This window comes from Camelina sativa, chromosome 10, assembly GCF_000633955.1.
Source record: "Camelina sativa cultivar DH55 chromosome 10, Cs, whole genome shotgun sequence".
Taxonomy (NCBI): domain Eukaryota; kingdom Viridiplantae; phylum Streptophyta; class Magnoliopsida; order Brassicales; family Brassicaceae; genus Camelina; species Camelina sativa.
This window is the reverse complement of record NC_025694.1, coordinates 5649863-5667735: the sequence shown is the minus strand read 5'-3', so window position 1 is coordinate 5667735 and position 17873 is coordinate 5649863. Positions and strand designations below refer to the sequence as shown.

Genomic DNA, 17873 nt, shown 5'->3' with positions numbered 1-17873 from the left:
TCCTGGCTTGAACAAATCATACATAATACTTTGGGGTTGATAAAAATTAACTTTATTAGCTCATTCTAATATTTTCTCATAACACACGAACATATATGAGAATTGACATCACTACAAACATTTTATTAAGAACATAATAACGAGAAACACCTTATAGCATTTTAACTTTGAAACTACCAGAGAGACTGATTTATTCTCATTTAGTGATTACCACCTTCAGCCTCTCCTCCAGCATACACTTGTTCAAACGCTTCACATTCGAGACCTCGACGACTGTGATTCACTCTGCAGCCAGAAACCAGAATTTTATTATGCAATAGTAAGCAAAAAGGCCTAAAAATCAATAAATCGACGTTAACCAGACTAGTACTGCATTCATAAGCTTGGAAACAGTTCATTCATAGCTCTAATAATTAATATAAACTGTTTTCTCAAAAACTTTTATACAGATCTTTTTTGTTCTAGCTAAACTACAGAAACAATTCGACAGAGTTAATGCTAAACTTGAACAAAAAAACAAGTTGAGAGACTTTACCAAACGCATTCCTTTCATTGCTCTTTCCTCCAGATACCTTGACGGTTTGAAAAAACCGCCATACATCTCTGACAATCTCTTGAGCCGTTCGTATATGTACTTTGGTCCAACCATGTCTGCCCAGAAAACAATTCCTCCGCTGCAACAGGTACAAAAGAAACGCTTACTTACCATAAGAAAAGATCATCACCAAACATTTCAGTGGCAAACAAAAGGGAAAATTTTGAATGTTGGCAAATGACCAGAGAGACTCAACCAGATGAAAAAATGGATATTTGTTGGAAGTGCAAATGCATAAGATTAGACCAGAGGCAAGGAAATCCCAGAATTTCACAAAAAGCTCCCTTTTAACTTAGAATCCTCACCGGTAAGAAGGAAAACTCATTCCAAGAACAGACGCAATGTCCAAGTCTGAGGCTCGGATCACAACTCCTTCATCTAGGACACGGCATGCCTCATTAACCACAGGGAATAAGATCATCTCTACAATATCTTTGTCAGATACTGATATAGGCTGCAAATGAACGACAAGACTGCATTAATATAAAAAATACCAAAGCACTACGTATATTTCATAAGACCTCTTCATTTGTTTTTTTACCTTCCCACCAGGCATGATATTGGTCAGCTTCCTTGATTCCTCAACAACTGAAAGCACTGATGGATCGGGTTTTGGTTTACTTCCCTTTTCGTATATGTAGAATCCTCTCCCGTTGATTTTTCCTGAAGCCGCAAATGTTAAAAGGTTGGCACATTAGGAATTTACAAAAGTAAGAGCAACGCCATACCGTTTCTCCCGCTCTTAAGAAGAAGCTCAGTCAGTGGAGATTTGAACATGCGATCACCATAGACCTTGGCATATATAGGCCCAACTGCTAATCCAATCCCGTGTCCAGCCAAATCACCAAGCCTAAGAATTGAGCCATCCAAGAAAATAAGCTTTTTTTAGTTGCTGAGAGTAGCCATACAGCAACAGAAACACAAACTGACACACGTACGGACACACAGAAAGTGTGCATAACAGAACAAAGAGGGAGAGAGTTACTGGAATGGGCCCAACGGCAAGCCAAAAGAGGTAATGACGCTGTCGATTCTGAACAAGTCAACACCTAGATTGGCCAACATATGTGCAGCTTGTGCATATGGAAAGAATGTTCTATTCACTGCAAAGCCTATGCAGTTTCCAACCACAACCGGAACTTTCTTTATGGCCTTTCCAACCGCCATGAGATCCAAAATCACCTGAGCAGAAGTATTCTTCGAACGAACAATCTCGAGAAGGGTCATCAGATGGGCAGGGCTATAAAAAGACAAACCTTTGTAAATTACATAAAAAATATGAGAAAAAGCATAAAGGCATTGGAAACACAGAATGACCTGAAGAAATGTGCACCAACAATGCGATCTTTTGAGTTAGTCTTTTCCCCAATTACGTCGAGGTCGATAGTAGATGTATTACTCGCCAAAATGCAATGGGGTGAACAGACCTTTTCGAGTTCTTTGAATATGTTTTGTTTCAACTGAATATTTTCAATCACTGCCTGAAAAATGGTACCAGAAGCAAAGCCTTATAGTAAGAAGACATGTAAACTAGTCGACCCTCTCTTCAAATTATCTAGATTTGGATATACTTGAAACTAAAGAGAACGACAGATAACACCAAAGTAGATAACTGAAATTGAAGGCAGACCTCTATGACCATGTCCACATCTTTGAATTCTGTGTAATCGAGTACTCCCTTGAGCAAAGAGAGGGCCTTTCCTGCTTTATCTTGTGTCAGTTTCCCCCTAGATACCAAGCCTTTGATATTTGCTGTCGCAAGAAAAAAACTAAGTTTATTGCATCTACTGTAAACAGGAACAGTAATAAATCATATAATCTATTGTTCCATCATATGCTATGGATGCTTCTTTTGGCTTAAAAACAACCCACCGAAATGTCGTACACTTTTCTAATTTGGGCTGCATACATAAAATTTCATCTACGAAAACCTTTTCACTATGCAACCAATCAATTTTTTATGAAGAACGATTTTGGCTGGCTCAACGTAGACAACAGTTCAAATTTTTTGGTATGTGACCAAGATAATACTTCTATAAAAATAACAACTGCATATGTAATGGATAAGATGATAACCTTCAACTGATTTTATTCCCTTCATAAGGTATTCTGTATTTATTTCTTTGAGCAAAACTCTTATATTGCTTAGAAGTAGAGCCGTAGCGATGCCAGAACCCATCAAACCTCCACCAATAATTGCAACTTTTTTTATCGGCCTCGGTTTCAATCCAACGTCAGTAATATTAGGCACCTGAAAAGTGTTTGATAGATGCTCAGGATGAACACTAAATGTGGAAAGTAGAAGTGCTAGGAGGAATAAACACAATGTATGCCAATCTTACTTTTGATGTTGCACGTTGTGCGAAGAAAACATGAACAAGACCCTTTGCGGTGTCTGACAGTACTAGTTGCTTGAAAACTTCTGCTTCCTGCGAATCAAAGATTTTAAGTACATAACCAACTAGAATGGATAGATTTTGGCTTATTTATAACTCTTCTAACTTGTTGGTGCTCATTAGACCTTTATAATTAGGGAATCATGACTAACAGTTTTTCACAAGCAGTAAGTGAGAAATACAGTAAGCGTCGAATCATAACGATACCTTAAGAACCCCACTATATCCTCCATGGACGATTCCTTCTTCAATCACCTCAATGCAAGCATGGTGTTGAGGCATATTTGGGGCTATCTTTTTGGCTAGCTGTCTTGAATTCTTCAATATAGCACGAGCTTCAGATAAAGAACCAATTCTGTCGGTCCTGTGCAGTGAGCGCAAAAAGGGTTTACGTCCATCCGCAATGTCTAGAGCCCACTTTCTGGACGCGCTCAACAAATCTCCAGGTGGCACCAAAGCATCAACGAGACCCAGTTTATGACCCTCTTCTGAGGATATTGAGTTCGAAAGCTACCAAAACACCAGTATAGAGTTGAACAAGATAATCAGCCAAGCAAATCAACTTGGTAATGAAACTGTTGGTAAATGCAATAAAAACGCCATCCCTACCAGTATCATATCAGTTGCTTTTGCAAGGCCTACTAACCTTGGAAGACGTTGGGTTCCTTCATAGACAAAATTAGATTAACTATCCAACAAATCGTCTCTTTCATTTAAAAGAATACAAAGCTGAACAAAGAAATCCCATACCTCCAAAACCAGGAATAACTCCAAGTGTGAGTTCTGGTAAGCCTAGTTGAGCTTTTGGAGCAGCAACTCGGGCATGGCACGCCTAAGGTGCCAGAAAAAATCAACACTACTTAAAAAGGATATCAAAAGACACTTATAAAAAGCACACTGAGATTTAAAGTCAAAAATCCTACCATTGCCAGTTCTAAACCACCACCAAGAGCTAATCCTTCCACTGCAGCAACAACCGGCTTCCTCGAGTCTTTTGATAACGAGAAAACAGTATCAACATCACATTGGAGAGGAGTGCAAACCTTGGAAAGAAAAATTTGGAACTAAAAAGAAGCTTAACAAATACCTTCCATCAGGTTACACACGAGCTCAACAGATACTTCAGGCATAAGCGATAAATCCCCTGCCAAGAAACGAGACAGTCGAAAACCCAGGAACCAACATGCTTCACTATATACTTAAGAACAGAAGAAACTATACCAGTCTTATGAACTTGCTGGAATACATTGATATCGAAACCACCAGAAAATCTACCATTGTTCCCTGAAATGATTCAATCATTCAAACTCTTTATAGGTAACAACAACAAACAAACTATGATAAGACAAAACAATTCAAATTTACAAAACCCTTTAACATATTAATTCAAAATTCACAATCTTTAGCTACAAGATCAATCAATCAAACAAAAGTAGCTCAATTTATGATTTACCGGTCAACACGATGGCCTTAACATCATTCCTCTGATTCGCGTCTTGAAACTTCTCCTTCAACCCAGCAATAACTGAGAGAATTCAACAGCAACAAGATGAAAATTCGGTTTTACGATCTAATCTAAATCACAGAGAAGCTCAAAAGGATCAAGCTTTATATATACTTGGACTGGCCAAAGAGTTAACAGGAGGATTAGTAATGGTGATGACAGCAACACCATCGTTCCCAATTTCCATCGTCACTCCAATCTTCTTCGCCATGGCTTAATTTCTTCTCTCTGAGATTTGAAAAGTGAAAAGACTTTAGGAGTTCGGTGAGTGAATTGGATAAAAAAGATCAGGTTTTGATAAGTTTTAGGCCCTTTTTTTAAAATAATAAATCAAAGAGTTAACATCTCTTTGTAAAAAACGTTACGTCATCGAATCTGATTTCTTTCCTAACTTGTTTTGTTTCGTCATTTTTGTCATAAGGAAACCAAACCTTGCAATCAACAACAGGGCCGGTATTGATATCTGTTGGTTCAGCTAATTATACTATTGGATCATATTCATATTAATATATATATATATCTGATTCGTAGTACATTTTTTTAAACATAACTGAGTGATAAAACGGTGAAAATTAAAAGTATGTATATGGCAATATTTTTTACAGTTTTATCTTCACTAATTTTATGTTGTACTAGATTCAGACCCGCACGTACGTGCGGAATTGATTTCAAAAACTAAGTTTGCTATTAAATTTATAATATATTACATTTTGGTAAACATATTCTTTTTAGGAATGTTAACATTGATATAACCAAACTCATATCAGTTAAGTATTCTATTTGTTTATAATTTGGTTTAGACTAAAAAGTGATCAGTTTTGTCTTTAATTATATGTAAAGATAACTACATTAAAAAAAAAAACAATAAGAGAAAGAGGTTACATCTATTTCAAGACAGAAAATAGTAAAACAAAAGTGGTATATCTCGTTCAACATATTATTTTAGTTTAACAGATAATAAAATAAGTAACTGTTTTGGATTCTCACCTATGTGTGGGTTTTATTTGTAGATATATTTAGTTGTATAGGATCTATAACATAAAATCATATTAGTTTGCTATAAAAGTGTGAGAATGAAATAATAATTTTTTCACCGGAGAATTTATTAGAATCTTAGCAGTTATGATATTAATCCACTAACACTATTCTTAATTGTTAAATTTTATTCCACTTATGAACCAAGATCCGCATAATTTCAATAATATATATATTTTGAATTAATATTTTAGAAATCCATAATATTTTACTTTTTTGAGATAATGATGAATCTAAAATCCAAAATATATTAATCACACAAATATCTTACACTAAACGTGTGGATGGATGCACAAATTTTCAATACAACATGTTGTTTGCTTGTTGAAAAGTCTAAATACAATAGAATTAATCACAAATGAAGTATATTCTACTACTTCATGTTTCAACCTACATGCTTTCTTCTTCACACTACTAATCTCACAAAAAAATATGGACATCCTTCTGTGCGTTTAATGACTGCAGCCAAGCTATTTTAAAATGATTTTTATATTTTCTTCTTGTTTGATCCTTGTCTTAGGATGAGTTGGAATTGTACATAATTTTCAGGTTTAGTAGTCATTTATTCTCGGTATGAACTATGAACATAAATATTTATTAACATGAAATTAAAAGATAATTTAGTTTTGAAAAAAAAAGACAGTTTCGTAGGCTTCTCGACTATGTTGACCTTTGACCTTTGCATGAACACAACCAAATTATTAGCTAACTGAAAAAACATTAAAAATTAACAACAATTAGAATCTTAATGTTTACGTGTATTACATATCTATGAGTTTGATTCCCAAGTCCAAATTATTGAACCGAAGTTTGCCATCTACAAAAATTAATATTACACAAAAATCACCTTAAAACTCAATACTAAAATTACATTATTATTTAACAAAAATAATTACACCTCGATGAGTTGTTTTAAGGATACATGTTCTATGAACAAATCTTCCTGCTCTTTTCAATAATCTGATAACTTTTTTTTGATGATTTTATAAAGGAAAATCAATTTATAAACTCTTTCAATCAAAGGGTGTGTCATGCAAAAAAAAAGATCAAACTTAACATAATATAAAATCTACCAAGTCAACAAACTAAATAATATTCAAAAATAAATAGATCAAAGTACATAGTTTTGAAGAGATACTTACACACAAGGTGGAGAAACAACTGTCTCCATGCTTTACTCAAACGATGATCCACTCGAACGCTGAAATCAAGAATTAAAAAAAAACTCAAAATTAGATTCTACTTCAATTAGCAAATAGAACAAAAAAAATATGTGCTATCGAAATTGAAAACCAAGAAAAGGATAATCTAGGATTTAAACACAAATATTTCGTTATACATAGGAAAATGGTATGGCGTAAGTTAAATATTTGTTTGTGATTTTTCATTTATTGTTTAGATATTTTTTGCCCAAAACATTGTATAAATTTTCTAATTGTTCGTAAAAGATTTTTAACCTTACCAAAACAAATCTTATTAAAATTTTCAGAATATTGAAAATTTAATATCAGTTACTAATTACTTAATTTATCTTCAATTAATTTCAAAAAATCAATGAAAATTTATTATAGATTTCAACTTATACTATTCATTATTTATTCTAATTAAAAATAATATTTTATTATAAAATTAGAATTTTCACGAAATTAGGATTTAGTAGATCTGGTATTTAACTAAACATTAAATATTTCATAATTTTTTTAAAAATAATTTATTTTTATCTATAAGTTGAATATACTTTTGAAATACTTTCTTATTAATCATTTTGAAATCAATAGAAAATAACATATTCAGTTTATAGATATTTTCATTGGTTATTGGCAGTCTTGTTTGTAATTATTGTTTTAATTCACAAAATTAATTTAAGTAAACAAATTTAAAAAACTAACCTTATTTATTTCCTTTTTTGATAATCCCATATTTGTTTTCTTTAATTAACCACGTTATTTATGTTAACAAATTAATTTGGACTATTTCTTACCCAACTAAATAATTATCATTATACTAAAATTAAAAGTTTTTTTCCAAAAATATCTAAAAATATATTAGAAAAATGAAATATATTTACATATATGTAATTTCGAATTTAAGAGTCCGATTTTTATGGCAACAAATTTAAATAATTTTCAAATATTAGGTAACTACTATTAATTTTAATTCAATATCCATAAACATTAGATAATTATTATCTTGTTGATTTCAATTTCCATAAACATTAGAAAATTGCACTCGATTTGGAAGAGTTATATCTTTTTATTTTGGTTCAGCTAATACCAATAATATCAATCTGTTTGGCTCCTATTAATATCAATTTGTTTGGATACAGGACATGTATATCCTTATTCATATTTGAGTGGCATTTCATCATTTCATGTAATAATCTCTTAATCTATGTTTACTTATTAAAAATGCTTCCCTTTTAATAGTATAGATTAACCAATGAAAAAAAATTGTAATGTATATTAATAAAAAGTTCAAACCTAAAACGACACTAATTTATAAATGTAAAGAGTGTGTAATTGGGCCATTTCAGTTTTGGAACTCCTAAAAATATAATTCGTGATTTAGGCAGATGGTTGGACTAGACCGACAAACATATTGAGCCATTGTAACCAGAGGGACATTGTAAGCTTTTGTAGGACATTCTAAAATGATGTATTAACCAGTTACCACCAGATGTGCTATCATATTAATCCCAAGAGAAGAGAGATAGACTATATATATATATATATATAGTGTATGTGAATATCTTTTGACATGAGGACAAAAAAATAGTATTAAAGAGGTGATATAACTGAACTACAACTACAAGAAAGGCCCAACGAACACAGCAATTTTCACTGGCTTCAGCTGTCATTCTTAATATCGCAGAGATGAGAGAGCTTGGATAGAATAATATTGCTACTGATCGAAATCTCGTGATCATTTACTTTTTCATTCACATTTAATATTCCAGAGTTTACGGTGTGTTGTTCAGTATCAGTTTGTGATTGATTAACTTAGATTTCTCACCTATTTTTTGAGCATGGATTGTATACCCAAGTCCGGGTGCCTATTCCATTCAGTATTGCCTAAATGAGTTAGAAATTAGATAATGTAATATATATTGCTTTGAATCCTAGTAAACTTGCAAAACAAAACTGTAATTGTTTTATCGATCTCATATATATATATATATATATATATATATTAAAAACGAAAAAAACACAGATCTTTTTTTTTTTTTTTACTTCAATACATATACTCGACTATATATTGTAGAACTTAAATAAAAATATCACGAGTCTGATCTGTTTTCCTCATCTTCTTCCTTAGCAAATAGCCATTAATTATCGTAAGAAACGCAAGTAATCACCTATTAACTATTCGTACTTTGCTTCCTTCCGCAGGGTTATTATAATAACTCATACTATATTATATATAGGCATATAGCCAGACTTCAAATTTTGTATTAATGTTATGCAGCATCATTTTTCGAAAAATATTGATTAATTTATGGATTGAAAGTTTTTTTAATCTCCATATTAATCTTTATGGTCTTCCAACCTGCCAAAGTCCCAATTCAATGCGTTTACATGTTCTACTTACTTCGACCTTTGGGCGCAGCCACATGTTCTGCATGCTCTCATTTATTGCCCTTGTATTGTATACATATATGTACATTCATTCATGAGGTACTCTTTTGTTTTCGGTATTTGAGATTTGTTCAGCGTGCGTAATAATAAAACGACCCATAATTGAATACGTTTGTATATCGAGCAATTGAACCCTTCCGTAGGTAAATTCCTATATATGAGCGTCATTTTTACTTAACCAAATATAGTGAGACAAGAAAGTTAAAATTGCATGAAAAATGTTTCGACCACTTTCTATCTGTTGAATTGATCTCATAATCTCCAGTCCATTTGAAACTTTAAGTACCAAGAATCAATCGTCGGATTGGAGTATCCGGTGAGAATTGATCAATATGCCATAAGTTTACCGAATAAATTTATAACTAGATGTCAGAACATTACAAGTTTACAACATGTCGAAGTTTACTTCTAACTAATTTCATTGCCATATATATACATATATATATATATATAACTATATTTATTTAAGTAATTTACAACAAACCAAAAAAATGAAATTTATTTTGCCGTATATACATAAGGGAAAGTAGAATGTAACTGTTGACGTGGAGGGATTTGCATCGAACATATAAGAGATGAGATGGTCCAACATTCATTTACAACTTATCCATCTGTCACTTTGTAACCCTAATTTTAACCCCTTCATTTTCCTATATAAACCTCCCCAAGTACTAATCACTCTTCACTACTCTCTCCACGAAACAAAAACAATAATATAGTTAAGTTACAAAAAAAAAAAAGGATCTAGTAAGAGAGATGGCAATTAGGTGTTTAACTGTAGTCCTCGCTGCTCTTTTGGTGACTCAAGCCGTTACCGCAACAAGACCGGCTCCAACCAAGAATGTCGGAGCTGGTCTTGACGACCAAAAGAATTTTGTGGCTTTTGGTGGCATCGGCGGAGCTGCTGGAGTTGGTGGAGTGGGTGGTATCGGAACTGGTCTTGGTGGTGTTGCTGGTGGAGTCGGTGGTGTCGCCGGAGTCTTGCCTGTTGGTGGCGTAGGAGGCGGAATTGGTGGTCTAGGCGGTGGTGCAGGTGGTCTTGGCGGTGTAGGTGGTCTAGGCGGTGGTTCAGGTTTTGGTGGCGGTTCAGGTCTTGGTGGTGGTTCAGGTCTTGGTGGTGACTCTGGACTCGGCGGTGGTATAGGTGGACTCGGCGGTGCAGGTGGTATAGGCGGTATAGGCGGCGGTGGTGGTTTGGGTGGAGTTGGCGGTGGAAGCGATTGCGGTGGCGTAATTCCCCACCATTGATGTTAAACGTGTTTATTTTTCTCTCTGCAAACCAAAGATCGGTCGAAAGGTTCATAATTATTAGTATGTTTTAAGTTTTATTATCGATGTTTACGTTTTGTTTGTTTTCTATATATGTTTGTTTTTGGTATGCTGTTTGTTATTATTACTTGAGAACCTTGTGCTATCAATAAATAGTGTATTCTGATTTTGTTTCGTATTACTTGCTTGTGCTCCAAGATATTGAAATAGTTGCAGTTTGCATGCAGCAATGTTATCAAACTTAATTCTCATCTGTCGAAGTTGTCAGAAAAAAATCAATATCTTGTTTCATTCGTGACAGTATGTAAAGAAAAAACCATTGTTGACGCTAATTTTTTTGTCAAGAATTATAAACGAGATTATCTTTACCAAATTAATCATGTATATACGTCAAAGTTTTATATTTAAGCAGTTTAATACATGTTGTGGACAGTGCACAACAAACACTGTTAAATTTTTGTATTTTCTTCTGAACCAAATCTAACTGATTTTTATTTAACCAGTTTTAGAGGTTGAAAAAAAAAAGTGTATCTGTTGAAACAATACTGTATCAACTATCATTCTATCAATGTATCAACAGACTATAGAGACTCGAAATTTTTCGTCGGTGCAGTATCTTATGATGTGATATACGAATGTATACGTAGTACAAATGCATTAGTTTATCTGTTGTGCATTAATATATTACATACTACATAGTATATAGACATGTAACATGTTGACAAAGAAACTATGATACAGACATATAATGTAAGTTTAGAAGTATTGATCTATTTACAAATTTATAATGTCTGTTTTTCAGAAACAGACAAGCTAGGACCAATTCAATAGTAAAATCTATAGAATTTTATTTCAATGAGTGATAGAAATTTAATTCAGTTACAACAACCAATAGGTAAATGCATGTGTAGTGTAGTATAGTTAGCTCTCAACGAACGAAATACACTTACTACCAACATAACGATTAAGTAAACTTTCATGTTTCTACAATGGAAGTGTACCAAAATTCACAGTTTTGAGAAAATTAAAATCACTTTGTAAGAGAGGAGGGAAAAAAAATAAAAAAGATTGAATAAATTACAAAAAGAACTTGAAAAATAAAATAAAATTCATCATGTAATTTCCACAATATATATTGTCATTCTAATAAATATGGTTTTAATATTTTAGCAATATGGTTTGACCAGCTCAACCACTTGAACAGCCGGGACGGAACGTTAGTTACCGCGTCACAACCAGTTATTTTCTGAAGTAAATATAAACTTAAAGTTGATATTAGAGTGTTTGGTGATAGCATTTACAATTGGCATTAACCATCTACACCGGCCTATGTTTATTGTTTGTGGTCTCTCCGCCTTTAAAAGGACCCAACATATCTCCCAGATTTCGGCAAGGCAACAAACATATTTTACTTAAAATCTTATCTACCTTATTAAAAAAAGTTACCGTTCTTGACTATGGCGAAGTGGTTTTTCACTATCTTCTTGGTTTTTGCCCTAGCCTCTGCTTTAGCTTGTAATGCAAGAAATGTCCCAGCTGGAAGCCTCACTGACCAGAAGAACTACCTCGGTTATGGTGGCGGATATTCTGGCGTTGGAGACAATGGTCTTCCGTTCAGTGGCGTTGGCGGAGGTGTGTCTGGTCCTGGAGGTAATCTTGGTTTTGGAGGATTTGGCGGCGCTGGTGGCTTAGGCGGTGGTTTAGGAGGTGGACCAGGCAGTGGATTAGGCGGTGGCGGCTTAGGCGGTGGATTAGGCGGTGGAAGTGGGATTGGTGCTGGAACCGGTGGAGGAAGTACCGGAGGATTTCATTTCCCTTGAGTTTGTTACATTGGTTTTAAGGTTTCGTACGGTCCTTGAGCTAGGTCTAGCTTAAGATGATGTCATGAATAATCTATCATATCTTTTTAGGGTTGGACTTTGGGATTATCTTAGCTTTGACGTGCGTCTTAAGTTATTATTGTGTCTTTGAATCAATCTCGTACGTGTCTTGTAGTGTCATGGCTTGGTCCATTTTCATATTCTACTTTTGACTTTTTTCTTAGTGTCTCAGTCGATGAGTTCATGTCAACATCTATGATTATTTTTTCGTCATTATTATAGCTCTATTTATAGACTTTTTTAGTAGCTCTCTCTATGATGACCATCACACACACAAAAAAAAAGTAGCTCTCTACTATATATATATATATATATATATATGTCTTTTGTAAGTTGTAACGTACTTGGAGGTATTTCTTTGAAACGTCCCTGGTGGCCCCGAGTTATTTGAAGCTCGACTAAATACGAAGGAAAAAAGTTTAATAAACAAACGAGTACGTAAACTAAAACCAAGCTAAAACTTGTTTTAATTGAGTTTTTTTTTCGTTTTATTTGACAATTAATATATAGATGTAAGTATGTAACGAGGAGGTAACAAAACAAAGCAAACGAAAATAATACATTTATCAGACTGTTAACTCATTTACATATTTTAACTTGAAAATTCCCGGTTAATTAAGTAATTTTAATAAAATTTCGTATAAATTAATTATTAAGAACGTAAAAGGTGCTGGCTTGGTTAGGTGAAAATATTAAAGTTGAAAGTAGTGAGTTCCAAATTAAATGGGAGCCTGAGAAAAAAAAACAGTCAAACTTTATATTTATTACAGAACATTGCAATTCAAAACTTCAAAAGACTGTTCGTAAGGTAGGTTTTGTGCATTTACTCCCCCCTTCTCTCTCTATCGGCCATCACAGACCCTGGGTCAGGTGAACATTAACTTACATACTGTATATAAATCTTTTTTTTTTTTGGTCAAACATACTGTATATAAATATAACTAATCAAATTCATAAAGAAATTACGATTTTATATAATTTTAACACACTTCTAAACATTTCAAGGTTTATATTATATCTATATACATTCACGAGAACGTGTGTGTTAAACTGGATTTTAAACCCAACACAAATTGATCCGACTAGAGATATCAAAAAGTACTAGTAACTACCTTTTTCACCGGGTCGTCATTATAAACGTTGGTTAAAATCGGGGCTATGATCAAACCCGTCTGGCTATATATGTTAATTGAACTAGTTTTTTTTTTTGTTTTTATTGAAACAAAAATACAAAATTTCTTCACAAAAACCACATGAGAATGACTTTTCCAGACTACTCGTATACACGATCACACGAAGGAAATTTCTAATGAGGCTAGTGAATACAAGAGAAGAGAGTACGTGTTCCAGACTACTCGTATACACGATCACACGAAGGAAATATGTGTCATTTCTTTTTGGACAAAGAGGGACAGCACAACACGGTCCTATCCATTCTTTTTTTTGGAATAACAAACAAAGATTTCCTTCGATCCTGTCTTGATCCCAATTTATTATGGCTCGGAAAGACTTCGATCGTGTCTTGATGCAGTTACCTCCTAAGGGATTCAGATTGATCTCGAGGGTATTGCATGATCTATTCATAACGATAGGAACTAGAGAATCAATATTTTTTGAACTCGATGGTTAATTTCTTAGTTGAAAGTTTGTGATTACAAACAAGATTTTCATTGTAAAACTATGAATCAGAATGCATTTGCTTTCTGGATCAAGTTAGGTTATTTTTTTTTCAATAAAAGTTTTGCATCCATGAAAATTATCATCAGAAACTAAAATTTTATAGAAAACATATTCTGCTACATTATTGTTTGATATATTCTTACACCCATCAACATAAATCTTAAACATGTGATATAGAAGGTTTTACAAAACAAGCACATGTTTCTTTTATGGAGTCCGGATACCATTTGATGCATTTTCCGCCTAGAAATTGTGATTCAATGCATGTTTGATTGCAGTCCCGAATCTCCAAACAAGGACCTATTGGAATTAGCTGACTCCTATCTTCAGCTTCCGCAAAATCTGGGTTTATATTTTGGAAACAAGTTAGTGAATTATATAAAAACACATAGAGAGAATCACATTAAAACATAGATCTCTCTTTTGGTTTATTAATTACAATACAATAAACACCATATATATATATATGATTGATTCAACTATAAAAAATGAATAGAGAAATGATATAGTGTCAATTAGACAAAATCTAAAATTTACAATCTAATTTTCAATACATGGAGTCAAGAGAGCAGCCAAGCACAAAAACACAAAGAAAAAGCATTTGCTTGAAGAAGCCATTCTGGTTCTTTGATTTGCTTTGTTTGTTTGTTTGTTTTTTTTTTTTTTTTGGTTTTTACTTTCTTATGAAATCGAATAGTTCAAACCTTTTCACTACATGGATATAGAGTGTACGTAGTTTCCTATATATCATTTCTCAGAATACATGGATTAATATTTATTTATCTGCTATACTCGCGTAGGATATCATCTTATTGACTAAGAGTCATACTTATTAGCTTTGACTACTTGTTTATGGACTAACTTACTAGTTTAATATTTTTTTCTGGTCAACTACTTTTTTTTTGTTTTAAAATTTTAATTTGATTATTAGGTAAGTATTTATTTATGAAGAAATATATTGAAACTATTTATTTACAAAAATCTTTTCCAAAATATATTGTATATATGGATTAATGTTTATTTATGCTATACTCGGTAGGATATACTTATTGAGTACAAAACAATACAAGTATATTTTCGTACATTTTGTTATTGGATTTCAACAACTCCAATTATTGTTATAGATTCCACTAGTGTAACGTAAAAAGCTGTAGTACTTAACCAAAAAGTGTGCCAAAAATTAATATACTAAAAGTAGGTTTATTAAACACTATTTTATTAGAATTTAGAAGTAAATACGATCGACCATGCTGAAATCCCAACAACAGTTACGTTAACAAATTTATTATTTGTATACAATTAACCTTGTTCGATTATAGATTTCAAATTATACCGGTCATAATCAGAATCATATTTGTGTCCATCATAGACAAAAAATTCAAAACTAATAGCTAAACCACAATCTCTAAATTATAATCTTCTTTTTTTTTTTTGACAACAATCTTCTTTTTCTTAATATATATTATAATAATATAATTTGATCATTATGTAGGATAAACCTTTCAGCTTCAATTCTAATTAACCTGCAATTCTGTAAATGATTTACAGCATGACTCTTCATTAATGCAATGCAATAACATCAAAATTTAATAAAACATCAATTACCGTTTCACTCTTCCATTATAAAAAGAAAGTAGCATTATCATACTCCTCTTAAAGGTTTCTATCAGATACAAAAATATGAATCACATCAAACAATTTTTTTTGGCAATCTACATATTTCTAGCCGTAACATGCCAAGATCATGTTTTAGCCAGCAGAGCCACGACGAAAGACATCATAGTCCCGAAGATTTCCGAGTGGCAAGTCACGGTGGTTAACGGTTTGACCACTAATGAAACTCTTTTCATCCATTGTAAATCTAAGGAAGACGATCTAGGTGAAATTAGTCTGATCAGGTTTAGAGATAGATTTTCTTGGAACTTCGGAGAAAATATGCTTCACTCAACTTTGTTTTGGTGCTATATGAGCAAAGATGATGGTCATATGAGTGTAAACGTGTTTTGGGATGATGTTATTTTGTTCCATAGATGTGGTTGGAAGAATTGTGTTTGGACCGCAAAGACTGATGGCCTTTATCTTTGGAATTATGCGAGCGGTGAAGATGTATTGTCGGAGAAATGGGAAGTTGGATGGTGAAGACATTTTTCTGCATTTTTGGTTATTTTCTTATTATATGTACCTTGTTGACTTTGGATGAAAAACCTTGCTGAAGTAATAAGAAAAATGTCATAAATTTCTCTCCTATTTTGTATATTTTTCAACAATGATAGTCTTTTTCTTTTAGTTACTTATATCGATTCAAATAATACTAGATTAATTTTATGAATATAAAATCATAGACTAAACAAATGATGAGAAAAAATTTCATTGAAACATTATAAAAGTTGTTATGCTCTGTTTCTATGAGTACAAATATATTCGGTTTACTGTAATTGTTAAGTGTTCACGCACATGGAATCTTGCTCTTTTGGTTATACTTCAATATATACAAATGTCTAGTAGAAAGAAATAAAAATCATATAATATGTTCAACTACACGAATAAATTGACACATAAAAATCATATAATATGTTCATCTACAGAAATAAATTGAATATATGTAAAAAGAAAAAAAATGTGTTTTCAGCATACTTGGTGTTATATTTTTTCTAAAATAAATTTGGATTCTCTTTTACATATCTATAATCTCTATAATTGCTGTAAATAATATATATAATCTCTATAATTTAGGAAATGTAACTGCATTGGGTTATGGCTTTATTATACATGTATGAAAGTAATTTTAATTATGATATGAGATAGGGTAAGGTGGATTTAATTAGTGCTGAACTGCTGACTATAGGATTAGATTCAGTATTTTGCTATTAGTTTATTTTCTTTATGATAACTTATTGTAGATATTATAAATATTTTAATTAAATATGTGATTTGTATTAAATTTGGAGACTAGATATATATAATTCTTAATTTTTATTTCGGTTTATATATTTGATTAAAAGTATGTGGTTCCGCACACAGGAGCGATTATAAACTTCATCAATATATTCAATATGCTTTCCGATAATATGTTCAATTAAGTTCTGCATTTGTAAATATGAATTACATATCCGAACGCATTAGCATGAACATTTTTTTTTTTTGCTTATGAATTGACATTGATAAAATAATATAATTATTGAAAATTTATTTTGGTATTATTTTTTTAATTAAAACATTGTAACACCCATACATGCAATATCCTAAATAGATTATAAATGAGATTATGAATAAATACAAGCACACATTTTAGCACCAGATTTATATTGGAGGCATTTTCCACCTAATGGATATCTTAATTCTCTGCAGTGCTTATTGCAGTCCGGAAATTGTGAGCAGGGGCCTTGTATAGCGAACCATTTCTGAGCACCATTAACTTTGAGCATAGACTTCGCGCATACTTCACCTATTATTTTCCGAAAATTAGTGTAGTATTCACAAAGTAAAAAAGTTATTGGATATAATGACGAATAACACAATGTATTGTAAGTTGTAACAGTAGAAGTGTATGCTATATGCTAAACTACATATATGGAGATATAATATTCATAATATATCTAATAGAAACAATTATATGCGGTTTACTAGTTAATTTAAATACATGATTCTTGCTCTTTTGGTACTTAAAAGAAAAAGATATGTCAACGTCTTGTAAAAAGGAAAAAGTAAATAATATAAATTAAATTATATGTTTTTTTTTGGCATACATGGGGTGAGAAGAACTGCAAGACATAAAAACACAAGGAAGACGCATTTGCAGGATGAAACCATTGTTTTTGTTTTGTTTATTTTAAAAATATTTTCTGATGAAATTAAAAAGTACTCAAATCCTCCAGTAAT

General features: G+C 32.2%; 4 protein-coding genes across 4 annotated transcripts; 3 read left to right on the top strand and 1 right to left on the bottom strand.

Moving 5' to 3' along the window:
- Window positions 35-4799, bottom strand: LOC104717299 (peroxisomal fatty acid beta-oxidation multifunctional protein AIM1). The gene is made up of 18 exons (XM_010434846.2): window positions 4610-4799; window positions 4445-4516; window positions 4213-4275; window positions 4079-4135; window positions 3915-3982; window positions 3742-3823; window positions 3601-3656; window positions 3199-3501; window positions 2938-3024; window positions 2672-2846; window positions 2226-2347; window positions 1913-2076; window positions 1581-1835; window positions 1324-1445; window positions 1137-1258; window positions 901-1049; window positions 536-674; window positions 35-285 (listed from the first exon to the last, which is right to left on the bottom strand). The coding sequence occupies exons 1-18, from the start codon at window positions 4704-4706 to the stop codon at window positions 253-255; spliced, it is 2166 nt and encodes a 721-aa protein (XP_010433148.1). The 5' UTR covers window positions 4707-4799; the 3' UTR covers window positions 35-252.
- LOC104717298 (glycine-rich cell wall structural protein-like) lies at window positions 9832-10643 on the top strand. Its single transcript, XM_010434845.2, has one exon. It carries the CDS (start codon window positions 9922-9924, stop codon window positions 10411-10413), a length of 492 nt encoding a protein of 163 aa, XP_010433147.1. The 5' UTR covers window positions 9832-9921; the 3' UTR covers window positions 10414-10643.
- Window positions 11817-12560, top strand: LOC104717297 (glycine-rich protein 5-like). Its single transcript, XM_010434844.2, has one exon. The coding sequence runs from the start codon at window positions 11892-11894 to the stop codon at window positions 12252-12254; it is 363 nt and encodes a 120-aa protein (XP_010433146.1). The 5' UTR covers window positions 11817-11891; the 3' UTR covers window positions 12255-12560.
- On the top strand, window positions 15674-16133 carry LOC104717296. Its single transcript, XM_010434843.1, has one exon. It carries the CDS (start codon window positions 15675-15677, stop codon window positions 16131-16133), a length of 459 nt encoding a protein of 152 aa, XP_010433145.1. The 5' UTR covers window position 15674.

Coding starts and splice junctions, on each gene's coding strand:
- LOC104717299 (XM_010434846.2), bottom strand. CDS start 4,706: ATGGCGAAGAAGATTGGAGTGACGATGGAAATTGGGAACGATGGTGTT. Junction 4,136..4,212: donor CCAGCAAGTTCATAAGACTG/GTATAGTTTCTT, acceptor GTTTCTTGGCAG/GGGATTTATCGCTTATGCCT. Junction 3,657..3,741: donor AGTTATTCCTGGTTTTGGAG/GTATGGGATTTC, acceptor TTGTCTATGAAG/GAACCCAACGTCTTCCAAGG.
- LOC104717298 (XM_010434845.2), top strand. CDS start 9,922: ATGGCAATTAGGTGTTTAACTGTAGTCCTCGCTGCTCTTTTGGTGACT.
- LOC104717297 (XM_010434844.2), top strand. CDS start 11,892: ATGGCGAAGTGGTTTTTCACTATCTTCTTGGTTTTTGCCCTAGCCTCT.
- LOC104717296 (XM_010434843.1), top strand. CDS start 15,675: ATGAATCACATCAAACAATTTTTTTTGGCAATCTACATATTTCTAGCC.